The 19,816-nt window shown below is 29.7% G+C and overlaps 2 protein-coding genes across 2 annotated transcripts in view; both read left to right on the plus strand.

Moving 5' to 3' along the window:
- The window catches only part of LOC108910713, a 22,196-nt gene extending 10,499 nt beyond the window's left edge, over window positions 1-11,697 (plus strand). The window contains exons 2-5 of the mRNA XM_018715414.1: window positions 4,436-4,750; window positions 9,309-9,512; window positions 11,331-11,515; window positions 11,586-11,697. Coding sequence (XP_018570930.1) covers window positions 4,436-4,750; window positions 9,309-9,512; window positions 11,331-11,515; window positions 11,586-11,639 — 758 coding nt within the window. The 3' untranslated portion in view covers window positions 11,640-11,697. The remainder of the gene's footprint in view (window positions 1-4,435; window positions 4,751-9,308; window positions 9,513-11,330; window positions 11,516-11,585) is intronic.
- Window positions 11,698-16,135: 4,438 nt separating this feature from the next.
- Window positions 16,136-19,545, plus strand: LOC108910711 (WD repeat-containing protein 74). Its single transcript, XM_018715411.1, has 5 exons — window positions 16,136-16,325; window positions 16,381-16,802; window positions 16,998-17,200; window positions 17,289-17,487; window positions 19,245-19,545. Exons 1-5 carry the CDS (start codon window positions 16,271-16,273, stop codon window positions 19,476-19,478), a joined length of 1,113 nt encoding a protein of 370 aa, XP_018570927.1. The 5' UTR covers window positions 16,136-16,270; the 3' UTR covers window positions 19,479-19,545.
- Window positions 19,546-19,816: the final 271 nt, after the last annotated feature.

Raw genomic sequence — 19,816 nt, forward strand, 5'->3', positions numbered from 1 at the left:
GACAAAGTGCGTTCTCTTCGTAATTGCATGTAGGTCAAAGTCTACAACGTCTCATGCGGCGCTAATTTGTTTATTTATTAATAATCAATTATTATTAACAAATTAGCGTATTTCGGATATTACGTGGGTTGGAAAAGGCCAATTTTGATGCGGTAGAGCCCATTCTTCTTCTGATTAGTTGTACCTTAACTTTGGGAGACTCCCACCGATCTTCATTTGTTTATTGATTTTTATTCGATCATTAAGAGCAAATTAGGCAATCGGACTGGGAGAGGGGGATTTTCACGCGGTAATCGACGCTCTTCTCGTACTTGGATTACAAGGTGATCCAGAACCACTAAGGGCCACTAAGGGCAGACTGATTTTCATTTGTTCATTGATCTTTAATGAATTAGTATATACAAATTCAGGCTGTTATCTGTGAGCTGGACGAGAAAAGTCTGATTTTTATGGAATAAGTCACTTTGATCATCATCCGGGATATTCCAAAACCGTTAGGTCCGAATGATCTTCATTTGTTTCCTTTTACTAATTAATCATTATAAAATAATTACACGTGCAATCTGTAACTAAGACTTAGAATGGATAATTTTTAATCAAAGAGAAGTGGATAACATTTATTCGTAATGATTCATGTTCTATATGGTCTTTTGAGAATTCACTTCCTGCATTAGGGTCTTGAATTTTCTACATAAAACCGATAAACAAATGAAGATCGGTGGGGGTCCTTTACAGTTAAAGTACAACTAATAAGAAGAAGAATGAGCTTTACCGCATCAAGATTGGCCGTTTCCACCCCACGTAATATCCGAAATACGATTATTTGTTAATAATAATAGGTTCGGCCCTATTTTCGTCTAATTTTCCTGGCTGGAATACTAGTAAATATTTAGTAATTAATAATCATCTGAAATAAAAAACATAAATGGTATATCTAAATATTATTAATATAAAAACGCATATCTGACATAATGAAATTGATAAATAAAGTCTGTCAGAGAGAGTCGCAATTCAATGGCGTGCAAAGCGAGTCTACCGAGACATGCATAGGGTTGCTAGATCTCCGGGTTTTAATGGTACATCCTTGGACTCCGGTTTAATAGGTATGTCATTTCTCCGGGTTTTCGTTGTTGCGGAAAACATTTGCCACATTTCCTGATTCCTTCCTTTTTTTAGACATCAATTGGCAGGAATAAGTAGATATTTCCCGACTGCGTCTCTTACTTTTTTTTTTTTATTCTAACGTCACCCTTGATAAAGACCAACAAGTAAAAATAGATAGAAAGATCTTACCATTTCCATTTTTTAGGTAGGTACTTACAATAGTACAGAATTTTAAATATACAAAAAAACATAAAACCAAAAAAAAACATTTTGAAGCAACATTGTCAAAAGTATTGACATTATGACAAGATCAATGTGAAATGTTTTTTTCCTAACTAATAGTCCAGTTACTCAGGGTTTTTACCTCCGAATTCTTTATAACTGAACTGATTAACGTGAAATTTTGACTGAACGTGGGGAATGCTTCAAGGAACAAAATTTATATAGTGCCGAAATGTGCTTTTGCCCTGGGGGTAGTTTCCACCCCTGCTTGGGGGTGGAAATTTTTACGCCCAAAAGAACCACAGAAATCGATAGAGGAGTCAATTTTAAGTAACAAATGTTATATAAAGTGTATTGGATAATCCAATACTTTCCGAGTAATTCGTCATTGAAAATGTTGATTTTTTACTAAAAAAGTGCTTGTTTTCGGACAGTTTTTTGCAAATAACTCTGAAACCATTGGGTTTAACGAAAAAGTTGTAATGAACAAAAAGAAAGGTAATAAAAAACAAATCTAATGGCATTATGTTGTTTTTCTCTAATTGCAATATAAACCGAGTTATAGATTTTTAAACATTATTATATGTTAATTAAAAACTAAATTGGAACCAGTTAATGTTAAATAACGCCAAAACCATAAATATTAGGAAAAAACTATTTGAGACTTTTTTAAAGTACTTTGAAAAACCTTTAAATTGAACTGTTTTAAAAGTCTTTAGCATCAAACTTAACGGAAATGTGATCGAAATAACATGATAGTCCCATTTTTATTAATAAAAAATTAATAAACAAATCAGTGCCTTTGGCGACAGAATTAAAATTAAATGCAATCCATTTAGAGATTTCTTCATTTATGTTCTAAGAATAAGTTCTGGGTCTTTTGCTAACTTACAAAGCATGATTTCAAAAAAAAAAATTTTTAAATGTTAATTTTTCAAATTTTTGAAAAGAATTCGATTTTTACGCTGTAACTTAAAATTAAAGGGAGTACGAAAAAATGTAGGTTTATTTTTACTGAAGATTTTGCTTTATATTTTTATTCCTCTAAAATTAATATTAATCGAGATATCGCCATTTTTATGTTATCATATGAATGATAGAACCACCCTTTTCGAGCCCTTTAAATCCTTCAAACTTAAAAATGAAGGGCTTAAAAAAGATCAACTCAACAGTTCACGTAGCCCTTACAATGCCCTGCAAAATGAGCCTTTGTCCGATTAAAAATCTTAAAAGTAAGAGAGTTAGCGTAAAAAAAATATACACGTGTACAAACAAGAATTTTTAAGCATTTAGATCTTTTTTGTATATATACGTAATTCGACATATGTGGAATATGCTCTGGCGACAACTGCCTAAATTCTCCTCCAATCATGGAAGAGGACGAGCATGATTGTGAAGAGAATATCAGTGACGACGAATAATCATTTACACATAATTATAATGTTTTTTTTTAATTTATTATTATTAAAAAGGAAAATAATCTTAATTTTGTGTGTATAGGTATATATAAATGTAAGGGATAATTTTTAAGGGTTGAAAAGTTGCAATCAAATCAAAATTATTTTATAAGAAGGGAATATTTAATACGAATGTACATTTAAAATGTTTCTACTCTTTCAATAATATTTTTTCATTTTATTTTTGGAAAGAAGGGGTATTTTTCAAGGGTTGAAAAGTTGCAATCGATGAAAACAATTTTTTAATCAAGAAATCAATTTTAATTTGATAAAAATGCATGATTAAAACGTTTCAAGTTGAAAAAAAAATTTATATTATTTTCATCCAAAGGAGTGGTTTTTAAAGGCTTTTCCCGGTTGAAAATTTGGGATACATTAAGTTTCATGTTAAATAGTACATGAAATTACTCATACTGTATAAATATAAAATATTTGATTACATAAAATGCTTAAATTATATTTTTTCTTTTTTTCCAATAAGGGGTGGATTTCACCCCCTTAAGAACAAAAAGCACACCTAGCGCATATATAAGTTTTGAAGTGGGGGGTAAGATGAGCCTAATTCTAAATTTTTAGAAAAATCGATGCAGTTATAAAAAATTCGGAGGTATTACTATATTTTCAGCTACAGTAACTGGGTTATAATATTTGCCTTCTTTACTAAATTTCTTTGTTTGTGGAATGTCGTTAACTACATAGTAACATAGTTTTAAATCTATAAAAACTGTCCTGCTTTCTTATCTAATAATTTTATCTTGTTAATTATTGCATCTCCCAGATGGTTACCTACATGTGTTTATACTGTTGAAATATCCATAATGCCATGATCCATAATGTAATTAGTTTAAAATTATGTATGTTGTAATGAATTTACAGGCATTTTAAAAGAAATTATTGCTCCACCATAACATTGTTTTCGTACTTTTACTTGAAATGTCGAATTAAATTAGAGATTATTATTCAACTTAATCGTTATACATTCCATAAAAACATTAGAATCAATCGAACTGATTAAAATCAAAATGTGGGATATATCAATAAACCAGTGTTGTACAGACAGGAAATTAGACCGTCTTGTACATTTTTGTATATTTTCATAGAACGTTTGGATCTCACGATCAGTGATATAGTTGTATAAGGTTTATCTTTAATAATTAGAAAGATGTGTTAGATAAAGACTCAGTTGCTTAAGAATTTACAATAATATCTTGAAGACTCTTTCGGCTATATCTCCATTACTTGGATAAAGAAACAACAGTTTAATTCTCTAAATATTGCTTTAAATTATAAAAAAACTATGCAGAAAACTTCCCAAATCTCATTTTTAAGAGTAAGGCAGTTCTCTTAAAAAATAAGACAATTCATATTTGAAGGTCTACAATATTTGAAGGACTACAATTAGGTATAAAAGTTCTCTCATGACTAATAAAAGTATTTGAGCTTAATCTGTATTTCTTTAATAGGTACCTACTTAAATTATATTAAATTTATAATTACTATGTACCTATGTATATATGATGCAATCCAAATATTCATTATTATGCAAATTTGTTTAATTTGTACATCTTTGTATTTTTACTCTTGTTGAATACAACAAATATGTACTCTTAATTTTTAGTTTCTATTAAGTAAAACACCATGTTTTGTTACAGAACAAAATGCTTTGGACGCAACGTTAGACAAAGACCTCTCCAAAGCTGGCACAACCGAAAAGTCAATTCCAGTTAAAACCGTTTCATCTACGATTAGTAGTGTGATCAAAGCAACAACTTTAACGCCAGCAAAAGAAAATGTACCTGACAAACCTCCAAGACTTGTTTGTCCTGGCAAGGAGGTTTCTCGACCGTTTTTTTCTTTGCCCTGTGCAGCAACTCAAGACTGTGGATTCCTGGGAAGAGGAATGGTATGTTGTAATAGGAGATGTATAAAGGGTGTACCTCCTCCAAAACCAGAGCCCAAACATTCCCGTAAGTCTAAAACTTCGGTTTTACATAAGGATGTCAGAATTTTTTTTTACTGGTTATTCTATTCATTTAAAATATTTTTTTGCGAAACAGCTGTAGCCTGCTGCAACACTTAACGAGCATTTTATAAAGTTTTTTTATTTTTATGCGTACAATCAATCCTTCATATGTGGAAACGACCATTCTATAATTCAACATACTTACTCTATATGTGAAATCCATAAAAAATATTAAAATTTTACAGGAGACCAAATATCATTACGAACTAATTCTGTATTAGAAAATATAATTTAAATTATCATACGCATAGGACAAAGATTTAGGTATGGGAGGTAGGGGACCCAAAAAGTAACACCCTGTACATTATTTTCTAATATATTCTAGTAATATGTCACATCCCAATAAATATAGTCGTATATCAGTATAGATTTGTAGAAGCTTCCTTAATTGATGCAGGTATAAAAAATATACCTACTACCTTGAGAGGGCCACATCTCAGTGGGACTTTTATATATTGGTCTAAACTCTAAACTATATTGTAGGTTGTTCTAAACTGACTTATTTTGATCAAACGCGCTTTAGTCTTAATATGTTGTCCATATGTTTAGTGCCACTCTACAAGATAATTCTAAAATATGCTGATAAATTTGAAAGAGATTGAAAATAAAGGTACTCCTACATTTGGTACTCGAATTGCTATCAGATCTTGTTGATATTTTAATATATAAGTTAAAATAAAAAGGAATATATTCTATTTTCTCAGAGGCAGATATTTCTATTTTTTAATTTATTAACTTATATTTTCAATGGGACTTAAATACGGTACTAGACTTTTACCTACACTTTTTCTTTATTGTAATTGGTATAATATATCTGCAAAATCTGAAAACAATCTATGGCGCTTTTGATTTTCTTCGTAATCCATTTTTTGCAAAAGAAACGTTTCCAGATTTCTAGAAAACTGTACACGTTATTAAGATCAAATAATTAATCTATATTTTTCCAAAAATAGTACCTAGATGTTCTAAATATGTGCTAAGTTTAATTTGAATCTCGTTTCTCATTGGAATTATTTAAAAAAACATATTTTTGACAGCAATCGTTCACGACCATGTATATTTTATCTATTTTTCGGCCCCATCTCCACAATAATGTTTAAAGTGTCTTTTCTTTCAATTTCACTAGATATTTTGGAATTAATCTCATCTGTATTTATTATTTTTAAAATGATTTAAAAAATATGAGTGTATTATTAATACATCTTAAATAAGATTTAGTAGACACTACAGAAGTGTCAACTTACGTTCTTTACATTGCTATAAAAATACATTTAACAATTCCATCACATGAAGTCAAACAATGCTGTTCGATACCAAAAATCTACATCAAAGAACATTATTTAACTTCATTTCATAGGAACTTTAGAAAATTTTTTGAATTTATTTGAATTATCTTAATACCTTCATAATAATATGGGATAAAAAATATATATTTAAAAAATAATGGTCTAGTTACATTTTTGGTTGATAAATCTATCTCTTAATAGATATACCTCATCTGTTGATATCAAAATTATTTTCTACAGAAAATAAATTATTTTATTGTAATACAAAATTCTCTTCCTATGAAGAAAACAAGTCGAGGTTGAGATCTCTAACAAAAAGTTAATTTGTTCATGTAAGGAAATGATTTACAATTATACTTCTTTAATAGTCATTATATTTAAAACATAAAGTTTAAGTTAAAAATATCCTAGTGTTTAAAATTACGATTCTGTATTCCTTTTCAATATACAACTAAACTTATTACACCTCTGTTTCTAATAAAGACCAAAAAGTAAAGTTAACTTACAAATAATTGTGGTTTCTATATATGTGTATTTGCATGCATAAATATTTTGAAGTATGTTTGTGAGTTTTATGGGTATGACAATATTAGAAAAAATAAAGATGTTCTCAGATATATTTTCTAATTCTTTGTAGCAGTGTAGTATTTTTATAAATCTTTTCTAGTTTCTTCTAGGGCACATACTATTTTCCTATATCTCCAGAAATTGTTAAAATCAAACAGAAAATTGTATTTATTTTGTAATGTAAAATATTACATATATACACATAATTTGTTGACTGTTATTACCTTGTTCAAAAACAAATATACAAAATATTGTTATACACAACTTTTAACGTTCCATATTTTACTAAAGGCGTACCTATTTCTGTGATATTTGCAAAACAAATTTCTTTGAAACTTTTTGGGGAATTTTGTCTTCAAAATTTTTAAATTAAAATAAATAAATAATTTCAGACATACAATTAAATTATATAGTTTAATATTTTAATTAGAAGTTTACCCTGTGTAAAAAAATATTTTAAAATGTGACATAGAGCTACTTTTGTAGTCCGTCTTAAATGGAACATCCTGTATATGTACCAATTTAAGATGATCTTAAAATGTTGCTAATTTATTACCTAATCGAATATTTATACAAAATTGGCAATTTGAGATCAATATGCTACGATCTGAATAAGGAAGAATATATGTTAATCCCTTGTTACGTAAATATATCGAGATGTTATGAACTTTAAAAGAAATTTATTCATGACACTCAGATTCGCAACAAGAAGATGTAGAGAAAGTAGTCTTTGGTATTTGGAAACATATCGTTCAACTTTCATATGGGTAAATATAAAGAATATAAACAAATTTACGTAACATGGCATATGTTTAATTCCTACTGAATTCATGTTCTGACGGTGATTATTTATTACACAGGATATAACAGTGACATTGCAACAAAGTTTAAACAATGATTTCTTTCCTCAAAATACAATAAAAAAGCAATTCCTAATGTCTGTACTTTCAAGGATGAAATGTGAAGCATATTTTTAATCAACTGTGGCTGAAAAACGCACTATAAAGTTGGTGTGGTGTTTTTTAATTCAAACACTTTTTATTAACTCTGCACATAGAGGCAAAAAATTGTCCTAAATTCTCACCAATGGAAATTAGATAGGTAATTTGCAATATCTATAATAGGGTTGTTGACTATAAAAACAAACCATATACAAATTGTTGTTGATAGAAATATTTTATATAAAAGAACCTGCCTGTATAGTAAAATTTTAAATATATGATAAATTAGTGATAGAAATCATTTATGAATTTTTCTGTTACTTAAAAACTAGTCTGACGTCATAAGGGGCAATTGAACAAGAAGCTAGTAGCGATCCTATTGCATAATTTTGAAGAAGAAAATATATCAAAATTGTCCACCAAACCCTGATACCCTGTTTCCTGTTTTTTAAACAAAAGTGACAGTAGTGACACTAGTGACAGCAGTCTATCAATTAAGAGTATTTGTGATAGTTATTATTAATTTCCTGATTGTAATGGATTCAACAAAATTTAAGTGGTGTTTTGTTCCACATTCCACATAGCCAATTGCATTATCTCCATAAGACTCCCGAACTGCACTATAATTTTCCGTAAATAAATAGGTATTTATATTTATTATTTATATTATAAATAAACACAATAAAATCATTCATTAAATATGTTAATCCTTACCTGACTGCTTTTATACCTCTGATTTCGCCAATATTAAAACGGTCGTCTCTTTTTAAAAATTCAATTAATTCATGATCACAAAAATATTAATTTTCGGTAAAATTTGCGAAGTAGCTTTCACAAATCCCGTTTCGCACATTCTGCTTTAATTCTAAGGGAAGGAAGATATTAAATGATTATTACTAAATAATTTTACTTAATAAAGGAATTCGAAAATTAAGGAAAAGAACTCGTAAACTTGAAAATATTTTATGCGACAATATCACTAACAGACTGACACTACTGACAGTGTTGACAGAGCATCTTCTTCCTCCAATTTTTTTCCTTTACGCAATCATCTACACATAATTTCACTACAAGATACCCCTTATGACGTCACAGCCGTTTTGAAATATTATAAAAAATTTTTTTTATAAATATTTAAAAATTTTTTTTTAAATAATTATTTTAAAACTGTTCCGACGCATTTTTCAATCTCTAATTGTGCATACACACTAATTAGTACGTATTATCTACTTTTTGAAATTTAGTCAACAACCCTATTCTCTAAAGAAGGAACTCCATATGCAAATTAGTTATTAATTAAAAAAAAATAAGTTTTTCTTAAAATAATTGCAGTTTTTTTTATAAATAATAGGTATAATAAGTATAAAAGATCATTAACTAAATTAAAAAAATACTAACAGTATAAGGAAACTATTAGTATTTTATTTTTAGGTAAAGACATAATAATAAATCTCTCTAGTATTCGTAATGTGATATTTGAAACACAATATTGCCAACTACTCAGAAGCAGAGTCCTTCATTGCTTTCCTTTGGGTACTGGGATTATTCATAATTCTCTAAAATCTCTGTACCCTGATACCTATGGTAATAGCAAGCCATTGGTCTAACTAAATTCAAAGAGTTGATTTTTCACTTTGACCCAGAATCATGCGTTTCAATTTTTTTGCAAATTGTAATAATCACGTATTTGATGTATTTATTGTTTTAGCAACATTTTTTGGATTTGTTGAGAGAATATGTCCTGTCAATCCTCTTGCTGAAATTTGGGAAATTAAAGAATGTAAAACAGATAGCGACTGCTCACCTCGAATCTGTTGTCCAGAAACTTTGAGGAGTGGAGAAAATGTGAGTTATTGCAGAACGGCACAAGCATTGTGGGATAAAATACCAGCTGCCAGGCAGATTGTAGAACGTAAGTACCTACTAGTGACTATAGGATGTTGGTCGCAAATTTTTATTGCACTTAGATTTTGTTAAGAAAAAAGATAAAGAAAAAATATTAAATAACCTACACATGATGTTCCACTATTTCGTGTGTGACAGGATGGACCAATTTTGACACATTTGGGGTTCTATTTGCCAAAAATATACCTACCAAGAAATATTGAGATTTAAACTATATCTTCATAAGACTGTTTCTTACTTTTCGCTGTTGTGTCCATTATTTAAAAAATGCGGAAATTCTAGAGAAATGTTATTATTACTTCCCTGGATTGACCGCAAAAAACGCTTTTAAAAATCAAATACCTAATTTCATAAACAAAAAAGTTGTTCAATATCACAAATAAAATGTAAGACGTATTTCTTAAATGAACCAAGATTTGGATATGTGATTTTGGCCTTCAATTGAACATTGTTAAAAAATACGATGTTTTAATTAGTTTTTGTCTATCTTCTCGAAAAATAGTAGAAACCTTGCGAAATTATCGAAATTAGTCCACCCTGAGGTATATAAATTCTTGGGTTTAAAATGCGACGATTTAACTAAATATAACTTTTTCAGTGCAAACCTCTCTAATTACTTATTGTTACACCTACATAAATAAAATATTTTATTAAATTGTAATTCAAAATGAAATACTTTGTGGATATCAGAAAATTATCCGAATGTTCTTTAGTAAAAAGTATTGGAAACCATCACCATCTTCAGTAAAGAAAATAAAGATATAAACAGTTATAAGAAAGGAAATATTTGAATGTTTTCTGGCACCATGGATTGAACAACATGGACTACATCAGTAGATTACACCCAGTCGTCAGCTTCAACATGTAGATGGATGAGAATGTTTTCAGACGTCCTTGTTGAAAGAAAACTAGGTTGCACCCAAGGGAATGATCTGAACGCTGATCACCATCAGATCACCACCAAACTCAGACACAAGTTATTGTCAACATCAGTACACCAAGCACGTGACATCTGCTAGCCAGAACACTCATACGAGGAACTATAGCGCTTACGATCTGCTCTTGAAGGAACTACTCTACGAGGTATAGAACCAATCATCAGAAAAGTTTGTTGTTGATCAAACAAGAAGACACATTACTTCAAGACAAAAGGAGCACAAGAATAACAATGGAGAAAAATCAGCATCAGTTTCGGAACAAGGGGCAAACTAATACCGGAATTTTTGGCGAGGAAGGATTTAGGTAATTCTTTGGAGAGGCAAGAAAAATCCAAAACAATCGAGATAATTTGGAAACGACAAAAATCTCGAAAACTCGAACTTCATAGCCAGTTTTGAAACGTCAAGAAGTTCAAACTGGCAACGTGGCAATCAGCCCAGAAATTACAACAATTTTTTTTTTAGTCTTTGTTTTTGTCATAAGACAAGATATAAAACTTTAAGATCACGTACAAAAAAGTATGAGTTGAGAAGTCGAAATATTTTTTACATTTCTGTACATTTAAATAATTCAATTACAGAGCCAAAAAGTAACATACCCAAGTAATAAGTATACTAAATCTGACGAAGCGTTCGAAAGTTGTTTGAAATAACAAAACAATTTTGTTGACACCATCTAGCGTCTGAACAAAGCAACTTTGAAAAGAGGACGATTTAGTTAAATCTTCTTAATTTGATCCCAATAATCCATAATAGCTTCATATAGATGAAATAATGTAACACCCTGTAAAGTCAAATAATAACTTAACATTTTGAAAATCCCTAAATTATAATATAAGAGTTTTAATATTTATTTACATACCTATTTATCATTCATTTATTTTCAGCCATAAATAATCTAGTCAGCTATATGCAATGCACTCCTCCCCCACCACCACTTCTCGATATATTTCCAAAAGCATGCCAAAACCCACTAGACTGTTTTCCCAATTTGTGTTGTCAGGAAGGTGGAAAAAAATATTGTAGACCACCCAGGCGATCACTTTTTGCTTTAATTGCTGGAGTAGGACAGGTAAATACATGGGAATGATATATCATAAGTCAAAAAAATACATATATATTTTTGTTTGTTTTTTTTTCAGAGATTAGTACCTGCCCATGCAGCTAGGAGATTTATTGAAAGGATTACAAGTTAAAAATTTTTATGTAATATATATTCCTTTTAATGTAAATTGTATCTACTGTAAATTTGTGTAATATACATGAAAATATATATATATATATTTTACCAATAATACGAACTCATTTTATTATCTTTGTCCAAATGTAAATATTTACCTATTCCTTGAAAACTATGTTAACAAAATGAATGACAGAAGTGTGGTCTTGTCAATTTAATTTTTCGCAATTATGTATAGGTGAACTTTTTCAGATCAATGTTTATAAGAATTATGTTTCATTTTTTTTGTAAATTCAACATGTTCTAAAAATCATTTTGAAATTTTAAGGACAACAGAAATTAAAACGAGAAATATATTAAATCGCGGATGTGAAGGGAGGGCATAGTTTAAAAATTTTATGTAAAGGAAAATAGAAATTAGGCAACATTAACAGTTATAATGTAACAAGTACGTAAAATAAATCTTTGACGGATGATTCTGTATGTTTACGTAACTGGTATAGTTGTTACGATGTCAATTGGAACCTGTGAATCCACAGGACCGTATGCACTTCTGAAATTTCTTTCTATGCTTTGACCATGATATGTCTCGTAATTTATACTCGAATGGCAATTCGGTGAGTCCGGTATTGGTAAACTAGTCCGCCTGATGTACAATTGACGGTGGCGCGCTGGTCATCAAAGCAAACCTGTATTGGTTCACTAGGTCGTAAATAATTTTTTTGTATGGTACACGGGTTCGCTTAGCTTTGCCACTTTGCCAGTGCAATGCAGAGCATTGCTTGGCGGAGTATGTTGTTGGTATAATACGTATTATTATTTATTAGTTGATATTATTATGTGTTCATATCGTAACCAGTAAAGGGCAATAGTTATCAAAATAAATGTTATATGTCATTATCTAGTAATTTAGCGTGGCTCTCTGGAGACTCTTTGAAGCGAAGGATATTTAAATAACTCGGGAAAATCCCAAAATAGTAGAACCGGTTTTTGTTGAAAGCATCGAAACAAATTCAGAGCTTAAAAACAAAGGTTTACATGTACAAAGTCAACGTATTATATTAAATAATATATGAATCTTTGAAAATTGAAAATAGTGAACAATGTGATAAAAAAGTTAGGAAACGGATTAACGAATTAACTAAGATATTAAAAACGACAATTTATCGCGTAATTAAAGAAGGATTGATCACGGTACAAAGAGGAAACGGAAAAATACAAAATTAAAGAAAATTAACGATTTTACCAGATGTACTGCGGCGCACAATTTATAGTTATAGCAAATAGTTATTTTCAGTAGGTACATGTTCCTAAAAATGAGCGTTTTGAAAATTAAGCATTATTTATAAGATAATGATGGAAAGTCTTTATCTACCATATTATTTAATATTAATTTATTCCCTTTGAAGAAACAAAATAGTAACACACAATTAATTAAAAAAATAATTATCCAAAACCACACACATATTGGAAAGAACCCTTAGCGATGGAGTTCCATATTTACACACGACAATTATTACAATTTAGACTGTAATTTCCTACATAAATCAGATTAAAATTTAGAGACACTGTCATGTCTTATTTATTAATTTATACCTTATTTTATGAGAAAACGCAAAGACGCCGGACGCCACACGTGTATGTCGACCATAAATAAGGGATTTCTATTCATGCACGAAAAAATATAAGTGACGTTCAGGTCAATGCCAATAAAATAACTTTTTTACAGCTTGCGTTGACCTCCAAATCTATATTATCTTACGAGATAAGGAGATAATAATTTATATTTTATTTGTGATTGTACGGTTGTAGTATAAATTTAGAATTAAAGCAAAACATACAATTTTGTTTGTAGGTTGAAGTTTGTATTACGAATATATTTTGCGATACCTAATTATAAATCATTTGACTAAATTTCAATATGTATGTAAAAGGGTGATTCCGAATTATGTGCAAAAAATTTGAGGGTCAATTCCAATTTAAACACTTTTAATAGGGGTCCATCATACAAGGTGTCCCGAAGTTCATGCAACAAAATAAAATTGGTCATAGATTCTTAAGATAAATTTAGGGGACCTGTATTTTTTATTTTTGCCAACTGGTCCCTCCAACCAGAAATGAACTAAGACGCTTTGTCATCAATAAAGCCAACTGGCGAACGTTCGTTATATATATTTCTATTGTTTAAATTAAAATAATAAATTAAATTATAATAATAATGAATAGGGCATTTTATTTTGATATTTGTAATCGGATCAAAGGCTTGTTTACGCTAGGAGAGCTCGAGATCGAGATAGACTGTGAATAATAGATGTAATGTTTTTAGGAGGTAGAATAATTTAGGCGATGGTCGGAATTATGTTTCTGCGCATATGAAGGTCAAAGCTCATAAGATTTTGATACAACTCTACAGCTCCCTGAAATCCGCCCCTATGAAGTTTTTGTTATATCTCAAAACCATGTTGTACGAGAATCACTAAATTTGGTACACAGGGGTTTTATGAGATGTGGAATCTCACAGTGCTACGCTTTTTGGCGAGAAACCCCCTTAAGACACTTTTTCATGGACCCCCTTGTCTTTGAAACCAGAAAAATTTGGTCGCAAATTTGATTTTTTAAAAATTATTAGTTAGAAAGCCATTGAATTTAGAAACTTTTTGTCTCTTGATAATTGTTTCGTAAAACGCAATGTTTTTGAGGAAAATGGCGAATCACGATATGCATTCGATCACATTTTGACATTTTTCTCGAAAACATTGCGTTTTACGAAAAAAGTATAAAGAGACAAAAAGTTTCTAAATTTAATGGCTTTCTAGTGGACTGATAATTTTTAAGAAATTTAAATATGCGACCAAATTTTTTTGGCTCCAAAGACAAGGGGGCCGACGAAAAGTTGTCTTAAGAAGGTTCCCCGCCAAAAAAACGTAGCATCATCAGATTCCTCATGTCAAAACTCCTGTGTACCAAATTTAGTGATTTTCGTACAACAGGGTTGTGAGATATAAAAAAAGATTATTCTTATAGGGGCGGATTTCAGGAGGATGTAACTCCGAAAGAGGGGGCCACTTGGCAAAAATAAATATACGAGTCCCATAAATTTGTCTTAAGAATCTGTGACCAAATTTTGTTGCATGAATTTCGGGACACCCTGTTTAAAATTTTTTTATTTTAGGCCCTAGAGGAGTTACGACCCCTTAAAAGGAAATATGTAAAGTTTTATTTATTTATTTCCAAACGAAATTTAGAAATTGAAATTTGTCGTGATGTTTAGGCTGATAAAGCTTTTTCTAGACGAGTATTTTTTATTGTCCTCGTCCAATTATAAGACGTTGAAAAAACTTTTTTTTGTACGCATATTAAATTTAGGAATGTTCTTGCCTTTTTGAATTGTTTATCATCAAGTAGAAAATGATTAGAAGCTACTAGATGTGCAAAATCAAATACTGAAAAGAAGATTTATATGCGTGTATGATCTTGAACTTATTTTTTTTACTCAAAACCTGTAATACTTATTAAAAAATTCATCGTGACCATTCAGTGCATTCATAGTAGGGACACAAGAATAAAATTTCTTCTTGTGGTAAGGATGTGCTCATGCATGTTAGGTACTTAGGAAGGTTTAGTACCAGGTACTTATACTTTGAAAGTATATAGGATACTATATCCAACAAAAAGTATCCCAATGACTAACTTTATAATCTTTTAATTTTATTTTTACCATTAGATTACAACAGGAAACCTATTTGAAAATGTGTACCTATTTTCTATGTTAAATATCATATTTTATTTATCTAAAAGACTAAAACCTGACTAAAACTGATCAGGCGATTAGACTGTACATTTACTGATTTATTTTACAAGTTAATCACATCGTCTAATCGCCTGATTAGTTAATCAAGTCTTAACCGAGACTCAAAGTACCGGGCCTAAGGGTTAAATTACCAATTGCTAAAAGGCACTTTATCCGTATTATTACTGATGTAAATTAATTTCATTTTGCACTTCAGTTTTCTTCTAATAACGAAGACTATATATACCCGGATATATTCAAAAAAGTATCCGTTATCATCGGATAGGTACTTATCGGAGATTTTGTGTCCTACAATTTCGTAGGCACGAAAAGTTGCGTTACATACTATATAAATTAGAGAGAAGTAGTATGTAGTGGTAATATGGAGAATATAGACATACAATTTATCAACAAAGTACATTAATAATTCACACAAATTCTTTACTGCAGGTAGAGAAAAGTCAAAAAGTAAAGTTTAAAATCTGTGAAAATTAGACAAGGATTATTCCGCTGTATCTGTATCTGAAATTATTGTTTTTTATCTTGATTAGTAACGTCTACCTAGGTTGAATACATTAATTTAGCTGTTGATAGCGAAAAATATAAGGATATTATTCGTCCGGTTATGTCCGTTGCCGTACTAATACCACCTTCCCTCTTGACTCTTGATGCATTTTAGTAACTTTAATGTTAGAATTTAGAATGTTACCTGCACTGTTTTGTCCCAATAAACAGCATGTTTAAAGAAGTTAACCTCAAATTTTGTTTCATATCAACTTTTGATTCATTTATAATTTGTGATACTTACCTTAATATTATGTTCTAATTTAAGTAAACAGGTTTATACTGCAATTGCTATGGATATTAGCAAATATAATTTTTATGTGGGTACGTCCAGAGGAACTTTGCTGTGTACGTATGTTTATAATAATTAAATCGATTTTGACTTCCAAGATATTTATTTTAGTTAACAGTGATAAACCAAATAATATTCAATCTGCAAAGAGTGAAGAAATTTCAGAAGTAACGAGCCTAAATTTCGGTAGAAATGAAAACGAACTGTTAATAGGTTATGACAATGGCTGCGTAAATATTTTTGATATCATAGAGAGAAAATATATTAAAACACCTGAATTGCAAGGAGAAGGGCGAGTAGTAGGAATTGGATATGTAAATAAGTCAATTGTAATAGGAAAACATGATGGTATTATTAATGTATGGAATGGTAAACGTAACAACTATTTTGATACACACTTGGATGAAAAAGGAACCCTTGACACTTTAGTGTGCAATGAGAATAGACATGGTGTTATTGGTACTGGTGGAGAGTTTAATGATCTCAAATTGTGGGATATTGAAACTCAACAGTGTATTTTTAAAGCGAAATCAGTAAGTTATTTTTTTTATTTAATTATTTTGATTCTAATAAATTCTATGAATATCTCTTTTATAAAGCAATGATTCATTGGTTCGTTTTTAATTTTTTTGTTGTGAAATGGATGTAGACGATATAAATATATGGTATTAATATTTTTGACTATTTTTTCATTAAAGTGTAAAAATATTAAATAAATATTACTTTAGCTTGGGCATGACATGTTAAATCTACCAATACCTACATCAGTTCGAGGAATTACATTTTTTCCAGAAGATAATTATTTAAGTGTATGCGCTACAAAAGAAGGCCATGTTTTATTATATGACGATAGGGCTCAAAGAAGACCTGTGGTCAAATTTCTAGAGAAAAAAGCTAGTTATACTACTATTGCTTGTGCTTATAGAGAAAGGTATAGTTGAAATTTTATATTGAATTTTTCAGTTCAATAGTTATTTATTTTTTTATATAAATCATAACCAGTGCTCGTTGATTTTTAGACAATGTTTAGCTGGAACAACCAGAGGCTACATGCAGGTGATGGACATGAAAGCTGGAAAATGTTTGAGAACATTTACAAATTTTACTGGTAGTATAACCAGTATTGTTTGTGACCCTTTGGAGCCGTATGTAATTACTACTTGTTTAGATAGGCATTTAAGAATACATAATTTGGAAACTAAGGAGTTGTTACATAAGGTAAGTTAATTAAAAACAGATTTACAGTTGGCAGTTATAATTGTGTACAATATAAACTGCAATTTTTACGAAACTCATTCATAGTGACAATTTTTCTATCAATTGTTGCAATTTTTATGGTATTACAGGAGTTATTTTCCTGACACTAATTGCAAAAATATGTAATCTTGTACAAAGCGAACATAACATGATATAAGTTATTTATTTTATTTATTCTTTACACAGAAAAAAAAAAAATTTTCATTTAGGTATTCCGAAAAATTTACGTAACTTTTTTTATCTTCACTTTTATGAAATGAGCATTTCCTTAGTGGTTTAACCACAGTTTTACCCATCATCTTGTACTCCTAAGCTCATGAGCAACATGCTATTAAAATGCTAAGATATGCACCAATTCACTGTTTTTTATCAGGAGGATACATACCAAAATTAGTTTAACACCAAGTTAATGACGTTATTGTTACCAGTTGAAGGATTACTACTTTAGTAGATAGTAGATTAGTACTTGCAAGATAAATTTCCGACTATACTTAAAATGATTTGGCAATTGCCGACAATTTATAATTCTTTTTTACAAATATAGTAACTGCTTTAAAAATAAATGTATTGTCTACGCCTCTGTTTCCTACTGGATTTTTGTTGTACGATTCTTTCGAAGCCATGACTAGTGAGACTCCTAGAAAGATGTAGAACTTTGTGTTGCTTTTTTTGTCAAAAAATCACAGAAACTTTCGAAAATGGTTTGATACCAAAGTAATAATCTGATTTATGGTTTTACCGTGGCCCGAGAGTCAGTAGTCGATTCGTATTTATGTGTCTGTCACTATCTTCTCTTAACTGACGACTGATAACAATGATGTCGCCTTTTTTTCCCTGCATAGAGCGATTTGTGCTTATTTTACATTCATTTTAATTGAAAATCTCTGGTTCGGTGACAGTATTATATTTGCGAGCGTTCAAGAAAATGAAATTGTAATACAGTAGAATCTCTATAATCCGGCACTTCACTACACCGGCACGTCCAGTAATACGGCGTTATTTTTTCCGCGTTTGTTGACTATCCTTGAAGAATACAGTTTATACAGTTATAGTTTAGTTGAAAGATTATTTTACAGAAACATAAACACATTACAATATACATATATATGCATACACAATTGTAATATGTATGTATCTATGTACCAATCTCTTTGTTAATAAACAATTAAATGTAACGTTTTTTAATTTAATACTGTTTACATATAAATTTTCCATTATTCCGAATTTTCCAGTACTCCGGCACTCTTAGGTTTTTAATGGTGCCGGATTAGTGAGATTGTACTGTATAGCATTTTGCTATGAAAAAAAATTACATGTTTTTTGGTAACTAAGAAAAAAGCTTTTTAGGCGTATGTTAACAAAATGTAACTTTTTTTTAAATAATTAAAACATTTGTAATTTATGTAGCTGCTAACAAGAATGATTTTATCTAAGTAAATCTATTTGAAATTTTTACACAAGTTGATATTAAAATACAAATGTAAATCCAAGATTTGTCTTCTTTTTTACTGAAATAATATGATTAATTCATTTTAAAGAATAAATATTTAATATAGTTTTCTTAATAAAGATTTAATATATTGATTTATTTAAAAGAATAAGAGCATTTTTTTTATTGTATTACAAAAATTATATCATGGGAAAAATCAAGAACAGAGAGAAGTTTAGTATGAAGTTGTATTTAATTATGTTCTTAACAATTTAAAATATTTTTTTAGGTATATATGAAGCAAAATTTAACAAAGGTCCTAGTAAAATCAATAGTTAAAGATGAGCCAGTAGAAGACACAAGCGAGAAAGAAAAAGTTGATGAAGAATACGAAGAAATCTTTGAAAATATGGAAACTGTTGTTAGTTCAAAAAAATTAAAGAAACAGAAGCGGCATGATGAGGATGTTACTGATAAACCAAGAAGAAAAAAGAAGAAGAAGCTTAAACAAGCCGAAGGTTAATTTAGTATTAACAAATTGTAATTTTTTTTTAAATTCGTTAATTACATATAATTTTAAATAAGTAAAATTTATGTTTATTTATTAAGACAGTAAAAAATAGTATTAAGACCATTATTTGCAATTGAATATAATGGACTGTGTAACGAGTTAATCATTAACTAAAAAACAAGACAATATCGAATGATGGTAGACGGATTTATCCTTTTTATTATTCTAGGTGCCACGGTGAGCAAACGAGCTTACAAATCTCTTCATGGATACTTTTCGAATATGTTTCTCACGACAGGACCTTATGTGATGTCACACAAGATTTTTTATACAAATTTAAAAAAAGTAGA

The sequence above is a fragment of the Anoplophora glabripennis genome, unplaced genomic scaffold, assembly GCF_000390285.2.
Source record: "Anoplophora glabripennis isolate ALB-LARVAE unplaced genomic scaffold, Agla_2.0 scaffold404, whole genome shotgun sequence".
Lineage (NCBI taxonomy): Eukaryota > Metazoa > Arthropoda > Insecta > Coleoptera > Cerambycidae > Anoplophora > Anoplophora glabripennis.